At 39.0% G+C, this 12484-nt stretch overlaps 1 protein-coding gene across 6 annotated transcripts in view; it reads left to right on the top strand.

The window, feature by feature from the left end:
• Window positions 1-12484, top strand: part of Nalcn (sodium leak channel, non-selective) — a 303181-nt gene that overhangs the window by 132172 nt on the left and 158525 nt on the right. For all 6 annotated transcript variants that reach the window (XM_060391666.1, XM_060391663.1, XM_060391664.1 and 3 more), the window contains exon 13: window positions 1448-1639. In XM_060391666.1, coding sequence (XP_060247649.1) covers window positions 1448-1639 — 192 coding nt within the window. The remainder of the gene's footprint in view (window positions 1-1447; window positions 1640-12484) is intronic.

The raw sequence follows: 12484 nt of genomic DNA, 5'->3' as shown, positions 1-12484 counted from the left end.
GGAACTGAAAACAGATCTTTATAGGGACAGCCAATACTCTTAACTGTGGATTCATATTTCATTTTCTCAATTTATACCTCTTAATCATATTATATTCCCTTAAGTACTGCATCTGATTTAAGCTCTTTTGTAATTTTACCATATAATAATCTTTCTATAACATTCTTGTCACAAAATTAATATGTTCAATTTAAAAACTAATTTATTGGGGCTGGAGAGATGGCTCAGAGGTTAAGAGCACTTGCTGTTCTTCTCTACGAAGGTCCTGAGTTCAATTCCCAGCAACCACATGGTGGCTCATAACCATCTATAATGAGATCTGTTGCCCTCTTCTGGCCTGTTGGCACATACACAGGCAGAATACTGTATAAATAATAAATAAATAAATCTTTAAAAAAGTTTAAAAAAAACTAATTTATTATTTGTCTTTGGGTTGGGTTTTGTGAATACCATATATATATATATATGTATATATATATATATATATATATATACATATATATATATATATATATCAATGCCTAATCTAGAGAATAGAGATGACAAGTTAGGAAAATACAGAAAAGCTCTAAAAACACAGGGTTATCAAGACTAAAATTTGTTTCTTTCCAGCAGCTGGTGAACACAAAGGAAAAATAGGTGATTTGTTCCATGATAGCCTCAAAAGGTCCAGCCTGTTACTTTGGTTCTAACTGTTCATACCCTTTACAAAGATTTTTACATAGTCTTTCATAGGTGATTTCATTGTTACTATCCTGCCTGTTTCTATTTTTTAGAACAGAGAAAGGGAAAATAAATATATCTAGCACAAGTTTTATTTACCATGTCCATAGTTTTACAAGTCTCTTGTTTTCATAGCTGGTCAGCTTGAGCCTAGTCCATTGGGAACATTCAGCTACAGAGTGTAAATGAAAAAGCTAAAGTAGAGTCTTTTGCTCCCTGTGCTCACTTGACTAAAATCCAGCAAAATCTATTATTTAAAGGAAGAAGGAGAAAAATAGATGTTGGATATGAAGTAGGAGTCTGAACCAGTCCTTGATAGAAGTTTGATTTTCCCCATTTATTAGTGTATGATATCTAGGAAGGTTTATTTTAGGAGACAGTAAACAGAACTAATATTGACTCATGACTGCTTAGGTACTAAGCATTAGGAAATATCAGTTTTGTTTCAACAGCATGTACTATTAAATACCATTTTGAATTATCATATTGTATGTCGAAACAGTTATCAATATTTGTCTTTATTCGTTGATTTGAGAGTTGCCGTGTTCTCACTGTATGGCAGGCTACATGTATGGATGTCTTGGAGACCACATTACTATTTTTAGTCTCTAGGTGAAAAGAAAAAGTATGACTTTTTTTTACACAGTACCATGGAAATTATATTTTAATATGGATTTCTTTAAAATTCTGCTTCTAACATGTATGTCTTTTTCTCCATGACTAGGTTCTCCGGGTAGTGCGGCTCATTAAGATTTCACCTGCACTGGAAGACTTTGTGTACAAGATATTTGGTCCTGGGAAAAAACTTGGAAGCTTGGTAGTATTCACTGCCAGCCTCTTGATTGTCATGTCAGCCATTAGTCTACAGATGTTCTGCTTCGTTGAAGAACTGGACAGATTCACCACATTTCCGAGGGTAAGTAGGTGAAATGTGGCCACTCTAATCTGCTGTTCTTATTTTAGCAATGGTGGTTAGCTTAGCCATCGTTCAAAAGTGCTAGCACACCTTTGATAGTTGAGATCATTAAGTCCTAGTATTTTGATCAGCCTCTTCTATGGGATACAGGAACTTGAATACATTTTTAGCATTGTCAGAGTACACATCGATTCTAAAATTCTAGAAGCAATATTTTGGGATGCCACAAAGCATCAGTAAAAGAAAATGGGAGCAATGGTCCACCATATCTATGAATTACAATTTAGAAAGAGTTTTAACTAGAATGTCCATTTTTTTAGGTGTATCATATTTTAGGCGTATTTTACAGTCCATCTTATTTATGTTGTATCTAACCTAAAAGAAAACTGGGTTGTTTATATAATACAATTCATAGAGCACAAATTTAAGTAGGAGGTGATCAGAGGCCTGCATTTATGTTAAAATTCACAACGGGGAAAGAAAAATGACATCATGTGGCTCCATAGCAGAGTTAGGGTTCAGTCACTGACTGTAAGGACCCACATATACTAAAAACCCAACAGTGCAGTGACCAAGACAAAGATGGTGTGTGTTCTCACCGTAAGTTGAAATAATAAGACCTTTGTTTGTGGGAAGCATAATCATGTAATAAACAGGATAAAATATGTTCTTTTAAGCTAAAAGCAAAAGTAGTGAAATTAATACTTCTAATGGAACTATTAAGATGATAGGGTTTTTGTTTTTTATTTGTTTGTTTCTTTGGTTAGTTGGTGTTTCAAGACAGGGTTTCTCTGTGTAGCATTGGCTGTCCTGAACTTGCTTTGTAGACCAGGCTGGCTTTGAACTCAGAAATCCACATACCCCTGCTTCGCTGAGTGCTGGGATTACAGGCATGTGCCACCACACCCAGAACAATGATAGTTTTTAAATAATTTTTGCTCTAAGCTTGTAACTTAACTCTCAGTGTTGAAATTTATCCTTTTAATCTTATGAAAGAAGTGGGAAACAGTAAGATCTGGAGAGGACAGGAACTCCACAAGGAGAGCAACAGAACCAAAAAAATCTGGGCACAGAGGTCTCTTCTGAGACTGATACTCCAACCAAGTACCATGCATGGATATAACCTAGAACCCCTGCACAGATGTAGCCCATGGCAGTTCAGTGTCCAAGTGGGTTCCATAGTAATGGGAAGAGGGACTGCTTCTGACATGAACTGATTGGCCTGCTCTTTAATCACCTCCCCCTGAGGGGGGAGCAGCCTTACCAGGCCACAGAGGAAGACAATGCAGCCACTCCTGATGAGACCTAACAGACTAGGATCAGAAGGAAGAAAAAGAAACCCTCCCCTACCAGTGGACTTGGGGAAGGGCGTTCGTGGAGAAGGGGGAAGAAGGGAGGGATTGAGAGGGGAGAAGGGAGGGAACTAGAGGGAGGATACAAAGTAAATAAAGTATAATTAAAAATAAAATTAAAAAAATTTCAAAAAAGAAAAGAAAAAAGAAATTTATCCTTTTATAATCCTAACTTCTCATCCATGTATCCATCCATTTGTAAATCAAGAGATGTACCAAGTATATAGATGGCACTCAATTTTAGTACCTCAAAACCTCTCAGTTGAGGAGAGGGAAACAGCTATGCAGGCTCAAGGCACCCTAGAACTCTAGAGGGAGACCCATGACCGGGATGAAAAAGCTCAGAAAGGCTTACTTGAATGTAAGCCTTGGGAGAGATAAGGTAGCCAAATGCAGCGTTGTGTTGTTGTACAGCATGTGCAAAAGGTCTAAGATGAACACGTTTGCAGAGGAAAGGGAAAGAGTAGTTAATAGCTGTATTAGTCAGGGTTTCTGTTGCTTTGTTAAATACCATAGCCAAAGCAAAGTACCATAGCTTGAGGAGGGAATCATGGTCATTCCCAACCAAACAAGGCATGGACCAAAGGTAGTTACTGATGGTGCAGCATCAGGAAAGAGTTAAAAGCACTGAGCAGTTCTCTCTCTCACTCTCTTGCTCTCTGTCTGTCTGTCTTCTCCCTTTTCTGTCTGACTCTGACTCTGTTTCTGTCTCTTTCTTGATCTGTCTCTCTCTCTCTCTCTCTCCCTCCTCTGACTATCTCTTTCTTAATCTCTGTTCTCTGTCTCTCTGTTTCTCTCTCTCTCTCTCTCTCTCTCTCTCTCTCTCTCTCTCTCTCTCTCTCTCTCTCTCTCTCTCGTTGATAATGGTGCAGTCATACTTCTCTAACCCCAGAGCTGAGAGGGGAGAGGAGAAGCGAATCACAGAGGTTTGCTGCTTAGCCAGTGTAGCGAAAACTTCACGTTCCAGGTTCAGTGAGACTGTCTCAACAAATCAGGTGTAGGATGGTATAGGAGGACAACCAGCATACCCTGGCATCCAGATGTGTACACATGGAAAACTATGCCCTCATACACATGTGCACACACACACCTAGACCCCATACATCTGGAAGAAGTAAAACCTGCCCACATGCCCAAAATGAAAGGTATCGTGGGATATGCTCGTAATTCCAGCATTTGAGATTGGGAGGTTGAGACGGAGGCTCCCTGGGGTTCACTGGCCTGGCCAATCGAATGAGTTCTCAGTCTGTAAGAGACCCTGACCCAAAACATAAGATGGAGAGTCTCAAGAGGAATGACACCCAGACTTGTCATCTGGCCTTCACATGATTGCTTACACATGCAATCTGCACCTGAATGAACACACAGTCTCTCCCTAAACCCGGAATGTGAGGTTTTGGCCACACTGGCTAAGCAGCAAACCTCTGTGATAAGCTGGTTAGAGAAGCATGGCTGCACCTGATATTAATGTGTGTTCTCAGAATCCTAATGTACACAAATTTCACACCCTGAGCTCACTCCCCTAACTCTTTGGTTTCACACCCTGAGCTCTAGAAATCCACCCAGCTCCTTAGCTTGCATGGCAAGTATTTTACTGGTGGAACCATAGTCCCAGTTTCCTCTCTCCCTTCCTTCTTCTTATCCAGTAGTTAGGTGCTTGGGACAGGTTGGTTTCTCATAGTTTTAGCCAAAGCATACTACAGTAAAACAATTTTTTCTATAATAAAAATCACACAAGGAATACTGGAGAGATGGTCTGATATATACTTTCCATACACATATAAGGACTAATGTTTGACTTCCCAGAACCAATGTAAAAGTTGTGGGCATCATGTGTCTGTACTGCCACCACTGAGGAAGGAGAGACAGGTGGATCCCTGGAGCTCACCAACCAGCCAGTCTATCTGCGGCAGTGAGCTCCACAGTGGAAAACCATCTCAAAAAGCAAGACAGAAAGTGACTGAGAAAGAAGCACAATGTTGACCTCTTTCCTACACATACATGTTATGTGCAGTTGGATACACACAACTCACCTGGATACACACAAGCACATACTCATACAGGAGCACACATGTGCTTACGCACACACGAAGAAAAAAGAAAGATCATGGGAGATATTCAAAGTAAGTTAGGACTGTGAATGTTGATATTGTCTTGACGGAAGTCCTAGCCATCACGGAGGGCAGCGACCAGCAACAAGCATGGCACCATGGAAGGACGTAGGAAATAAACTATGGAAGGCTTTTGAGTAGGGAGAGCACTCAGCATGCAGAAGGGGGCAGTCCAGTAGAGGCAGGAAGAGGCCGGGGCAGTGACCTGGTTGAGCACTAAAGATTAACAGAATGCAAACATCCTTCAGGAAAATGCACCATGCAATTGACATATAAGAAATGAATCATGTTTTCCCTTAGTTTTCTGATAAAGGTTGATGCGCATCATTTCACTAAGGCTTTGCTCGGATTTTCCCTATACTTACTACGTAAAACACTGGCAACAATTTACAAAAATGGATACACTAAACATATACTACATGATTTAATCTTCATCCCTTCCAACTCCTCACCACCATTTCAACAGGCCCCATTTCTTTTCAGTTGTACAAATGTAGTTTGTTTTTATTCATAATCAATATGCCACACCCCAAAGCAGTAATACTTAGTTTTTTTAATATTCGTTATCTGATACAGACTTTCTTAATTTGAAAACTCTAAATGCTAATTACTTGCTCTATTAGGTTTTTCCTTATAAAATCATGTCCAAGAGAATTATTATACTGTAAAAACAATAAATGCCATAAAACTAAATTACAATTTAATATCTGTTTCCTTTCAATCATTGAAGTGACTAATCATCATTTTATTTGCCTTGAAAAAATACTGAAAGCTTAAAAAAAAAGATATGCTCTTCTCTTTTTGCTCTATTTGCCATTTAGTTAGAGACTATGAGTACATTTGTAATGAATGTGGGTCAAGGTTAATTTAACCTCCAGAAGTACTAGTTCAGTTATTACTTTTGATATCTCTACTGATTTTTAACTCACAACTTTGCCTTTTATTATGTTTTTTAATTTGCTCTGAAATATCTCAGAAATGCAAAAAAAACAAACAAACATATTAGTAATATTTAAAGAAGCTTCTGACCATTCACTCAACCCTATAGTGTGAACTACTTAGCAGCTAAGTCAAGGGAGCCACAAGTCCAAGACCTGACTGAGCTAGAGGGTGAGTTTAAGGCCAACCTACGCAGCTTAAGGAGATCTTGTCTTAAAGCAAAAGTTAAAGGAAAAGTGCGGATGGAGCTCAGTGTAGAATGCTTCCCTAGCGTACACAGTATGTAGATACCCAGGACTGAAGAACTTACTCTTACAGAGGCTGGCTTATGTAGCTCAAGCATCAGACCCTGGGTTCAATCCTTAGGTCAACAAAAAGTATTTATTAAAATAAAACTGTAGCCGTGCAGAGCTGAATATGCAAAACTGAGTTAGATATGAGATCCTCGGATGCCTCTCTCGGGTCACTCTTCTCTCAGATCCGGATACAACACAAAGGAGGCTGAAGTACAGATGTGAGCAAAGCCCACTGTGCAGCTCCATGACCCTGAGCAAAGAATAAAGCCTGGCCTACCCTTCAGGCCACAGAAACCAGCAGCCAATGGGGGGGGGGGGGGTGCTGTGTGGATAGGCCCATTTTGTTCCATGAGTAGAACATTAATGCAGCAGGCACAGGACATTTGCTCCTAAACTTTGTAAAGCCAAGCAGTGCTGCTCTGAGCATCCTCGCAGATCAATTTGTACACATGCAACCTAAATTTTTATCTAGTAACAGAATGGCTGGGTCTTAAAATAAATGCTTCTTCAACTCTCATAGAAACTGAATGTCTTGAGCTCCAAAGTAGATACAGCGGGTAATCTGTCAGCCGCTGATGAGCACATTCTAAACTTCCCAACCCACAGCACAAGATTTGACCCAAAAACTCCCATCTGTTGATGCCCCATCTTACTGTGAACACTAAGCTCCTCACTTTGTCTTCCTTCAGTTGGCTGCATCACTAACCCTGTTGTCCGTGCTGCAGTGACAGTGAGGCACACAGGCTGTCCCTGTCCAGTGAGGCTCACAGGCTGGCCTTGTCCAGCAGTGTATACAAGCTGGTTTCTCATCTTCTTTTCCCATTGAGTTCTTTGTCTAGTCATTCTGTACCATGAGAGCCAGCATCCAGCCTTATCAAGTGTTTTAGTTCTCAATAAGGCTCTCAAACCTTATTCCTTGTGCCTGCCCTAACACTCGAAGCGTCCTGAATTCCTTGGGGGAGGGAAATAAACCATCATTTCTTGGTTTTGGGTCCCTGTGTTTAGTATTATTTTCTCAGCATAGTAACAAAGTTTTTAAACAAATATTTGTCACATCCTAGCTAAAATTTGCTTTTAAATTTTTGAATTTTTGTTTGGTAATTTAACACATATACAGAATGTACTTAGATATGTCCACACATCTTCATTTCCCCCAGTCATCTCAGTCACCCTGTATCCCCTCCCGATTTCATTTCCTCTTCTTTGCTGGAGGGGTAGGAGTGGTAACTGCTGAGTCCTGGGATTTTTTTTCTTAACTCTCTTTTTTTCTACTCATGATCAGAAACAAAGATTCACTAATAAATTCTAGAGGGGAAAGGAGGCATTACATTAACTATTTTTCTGGAAGAAACATGGATTCTTGTGAGCACAATCTGATATCGCCATGCTTGGGCTCCATTCCTTCATTGTGCTCCTGTTTGAGCCTCAGATGCTCATGTCTCCACCCTTTCAGTTCTACATAACTGAAAGCCTTTTTTCCCATAAAATGTTTCAAGAATCATTCAATAATAAAGTCTAAGTTAATCATGTGTCTGTTATATTTCATAATTGTATAGTGATGGCGTACAGACACGGACACATTCTTTAGTTCTTTCTGTTTAGTGGAGTCAAGACTGGAAGGCAGAATCAGAATAGCTTATCCCTCGGTAGAAAGTGACTAGACTAAAAGTGCAATATCGTACATTAGATATACTCATGCATAAGTAATGTTGAGGAAGTCCTGGTGGGCATTTGAAAATTCTAGGAGTGAATTGTTCGAATGACTGTTGTGTCTCCCAGTGTAGTCTTATTTTAATGGTAAGAAGAGATTGCTTCCAAGAAAAGTAGGTCTGTAAAGCTTCCAGGGTAAATATCATTTCCAAGGGTGATTTGTGAAGATTTGTGGTAGGACAATTTCATTTCATGGAAGGATCATCAGAAACTTGAAACTTGAAGGCATAGAAGGCCACCGAGTAGGGGTGAGTGATCTGTGTGCAGCAGGATCCATTGTCTATTTCCTTTCCACCCCCCTCAAAAAAGAACAGAACTGTTTTGAGGAATTTTACACTGTAGGTCATATTATTTCCCAGGGGTGCATGTTCATTGTATAAAACTCATTTTTATTGACCCAAAACAAAAATTGAGGAATCACGGGCACCTTCAGAGACTTTCTTTTTTATTCTTCCTGTGAAGCTGTTATTGTGCCAAATGCTCCTCAGGCCCTTAAAGTAAGTCCCATCTGAAGCTCTAGACCATATTGTGACTCATGCCTGGACGTGACTTTGCAACAAAAAGTAGCAACTTGATTTAAAATGTAAAGTAATGAAATGATACACCTTATACAACTGTCACTCCTGCTCCACAAAAAAATCCTTTTAAAATAACTTATTTCCTTTCCAGTATGACTTTAGACATTTTTGTTGGTGCTGTTTTGGCTCGTATTGGATTTATTTCAGTGATGATTTATCACTAACTGCACAGTGATAAAACAATATCCTGTGAACATAGTTTTAGGAGAAGCTTTAATGCTTCCTGAATCGTGGGGAGTTGCTATTCCCTGCCTGTTGTATTTTGTCACTGACATGCATAGTCACACCTTAATGCTTTCCCTTTCACTTTGGTTTGGCAAATTTTATTTGCTGTTCCCCAGCTGTTATTTACTAGCTCATTACAATCGCATTAGTCAGTAACATTTTTCTTATTCAACCAACTTTAAACACAAATTGAGTCATTATTATTACTGATGTCTAACTATTTTTAGTGGTGTTTTTAAGCATATTTTGCATAATACAAAATCAGTCTGTTATTAAATATACTGCTTACTCTTCCATATAGAAAAATACAACCTGTATTTGTGTTCTTTGCTGTCTCATGTTTGTCTACAGTTACCCATAATATAAAACTAAGTTTTAATACGTGATTGAGAAGGGCTGAGGGAGAAGATAACAGCAAACTGGCTAGCACAGTGTCTCCACACAGTAGCCAGTAGCATGGTTCGTAAACAACGTGGAGAGCCTGTTTACCCCACACACCACAACCTCAGCAACGGTCAGGTGGCTAGCACATGAACATCCCTCGAAAATGAGGCTGAACAGTGGCCACTCAGTTTTCTATTGTCTACAAAGTTTAAAACTTTAAAAGTAATTCCCCGCATCTGCATTGATAGTCTGCAGGGCAGAGCCTTTCAGAGGTCCTCTGTGTCAGGCTCCTGACTTGTTCCCTCTTTTCTCCTTTTTCTGATGTCCATCCTCTTTGCCTTTCTGGATAGGAATTGAGCATTTTAGCAAGAGTCCTCCATCTTGATTGATCAATGCAGATGCTGAAACTTATGGGCAACCTTTGGTCAGAGTGCAGGGAATCTTATGAAAGTAGTGGGAAACAGTAAGATCTGGAGAGGACAGGAACTCCACAAGGAGAGCAACAGAATCAAAAAATCTGAGCACAGGGGTCTTTCCTGAGACTGATACTCCAACCAAGGAGTATGCATGGAGATAACCTAAGACCCCTGCACAGATGTAGCCCATGGCAGTTCAGTATCCAAGTGGGTTCCATTGTAATAGGAACAGGGACTGTCTCTGACATGAACTGAGTGGCCTGCTCTTTAATTACCTCCCCCTGAGGGGGAAGCAGCATTACCAGGCCACAGAAGACAGTGCAGCCACTCCTCATGAGACCTAATTGATTAGGATCAGAAGGAAGGAAAAGAAGACCTCCCTCATCAGTGGACTTGGGGAGGGGCATGCATGCAGAGGGTGGAGGAAGGGAGGGATTGGGACTGGAGAAGGGAGGGAACCATGGGGGCAGGATACAAAGTGAATAAAGTGTAATTAATAAAGAAAAAATAATAATTGAAAAAAAAGTAATTCCCAATTACAATTTAAAATATTCATCTTAATCAGTCCTTTGAAGCTTTTAAAAAAAATACAGAGATAGATGATGATTTATAGATAGATGGATATAGATGATAGATAGATAATGATGAGGAGAAGAATAAATAGATATAGATATAGATTATAGATGATTAATAAACAAATGTAGATGATAAAAAGATAGATAATAATGAAGATAGATAGATAGATGATAGGTTGATAGATAATAGATAGATAGATAGATAGATAATATATATCAGAAAAATAAGACCATTTGCCAAATCACTGCCAAAATCTGAAAGAGCATATCATTAACAGTTTTACATGTAGATCCAAACAGAGAACATTTAGTGACTGATATATAGATCCATCCTTCCCTCCAGTGCACCTCTTGTGTAGAATAACCAAAATCATAATGAGCCAAAATGCTCATCTACCTACAGCCTGTAGATGAATGTGTCTACAGCCAATAAATAACCCCGATTTCCAGAAAACACAATGGGATAAGTTATATGTCTATGTGTCTATATTGCTGAGTGTTCCTGATAATATATGTGTGGGGCTAGGAAACCCCTATGGAAATGGAAGCTCACAGAATGCATCCTACAGTTTCTCTTAACACACTACAAAAGGAGATAAAAAACAGTAGAGAGGGGCTTAGCTACAAAAGGAACATGACCAATCCAGCCACAGGCCTGTGGTGTGACTACTGGGGTTTACTGTTTGATCATTTTTGTTTCTTTTGGAGGTTTTTTGTTGTGGTTGTTGGTTGGTTGGTTGGTTGGCCGGCTGTTATGATGTTTTAGCTTCTACATGCCATAACTCATAATCACTGAAAAGTAAGGTAACTGACAAAGTCCCGAATCATAGTATTTATAGAAAATTTCCTGTAAAAGAGCTCTATACATTTGGCAACCAAGTGTGTATATTAAGATGAAATACCACAAAAAAACATTTTGTTAACAAATTAGACAAGTGTCAGAATCCTCGTCTCTTGGAATTCAAGTTGAATAAAATGAAAAAGAAAATCAACAAGGAAATTATAAAACTGAAGACAGGGTATGCTGTCTTGAAGAGAAAGGAGAAGTGCATTTTGTTCATTGTACAACTAACAAACACATCTGATAGTTGCTGCCAATTCTACAATAAAGAAAATGTTCATTACATTTTTCCTCATCCAAAGCATAATACAAAGTATCGAACAAGAATTATAGCTGAGCCAAATAAGTTTTAATAAATGCAAAATAATTAGTAAAGATAAAATTAACACAAAATCCAGAGGCTGGAGAAATGGTTCAGTGGTGATGAGTACACACTGCTCTTAGAGAGGACTGGAATTTGTTTTTTAGAACCCACATTGGTCAGCTTACAAACATGTATAAATCCACTGTCAGAAAGATTCAATATCTGGAGCCTCTCGGGACATGTGTACATGTCACATAATTACACAGAATTAAAAAATAATAAAACTAATAGTTAAAAATTAGATGAAAATCAAAACAAGGCCCAAAACTGCTAGAAAGCTCGCCATGAGGACATCCTTGTTCCTTGCAGCTCAGACACAGATGGAGTATTCCCCGGCAAATATAAGCCTACATCAACATGACCACACATTCTGGACAATGACTGTGAAGAAGCTCCTAGAGAAGGGAAAGCAATCTGTCTCTTTATTCCAATATTGTGCTTAGTAAATTTTTATCACATATCAATTTTCTTTCTTGGAGAAAGTAATCCTGATATTTTATGCAACTCTCTGAAGAAAAAAAAAATCTATTCAAGTTTCCTTGTATATACATTTATATACATGAATGGTGATGCTTTCTTTCCTTTTTTGAGTAATAATAAATTATAAAATATAGCTGGTGATTAAAAATGGAGGCTATAAGGAATATATTTGCATTTTAATTTAAGTTCTTATTTAATTATTTTTATTTTTATTAATTACAGTTTATTCACTTTGTATCTCTCCTTCCTCCCCTCCCAATCCCACTCTTCTTCTTCTCCACCCGTGTCCCTCTCCCAGTACACTGATAAGGGAGGCTCTCCTCCCCTTCCCTCTGATCCTAGTCTATCAGGTCTTATCAGGATTGGCTGCATTTTTTTCTTCTGTGGCCTGGTAAGGCTGCTCCCCCCTCAGGGGGTAGTGATGAAAGAGCAACACAATCAGCTCATGTCAGAGACAGTCCCTGTCCCCATTACTATGGAGGCCACTTGGATACTGAACTGCCAATACCTACTTCTGTGCAGGGGTTCCAGGCCATCTCTATGCATGGTCCTTGGCTGGAGTATCAGTTTGAGA

The sequence above is a fragment of the Meriones unguiculatus genome, chromosome 9 (genome assembly GCF_030254825.1).
Source record: "Meriones unguiculatus strain TT.TT164.6M chromosome 9, Bangor_MerUng_6.1, whole genome shotgun sequence".
NCBI classification, from domain to species: domain Eukaryota; kingdom Metazoa; phylum Chordata; class Mammalia; order Rodentia; family Muridae; genus Meriones; species Meriones unguiculatus.
This window is presented reverse-complemented; position numbering and strand designations above follow the sequence as displayed.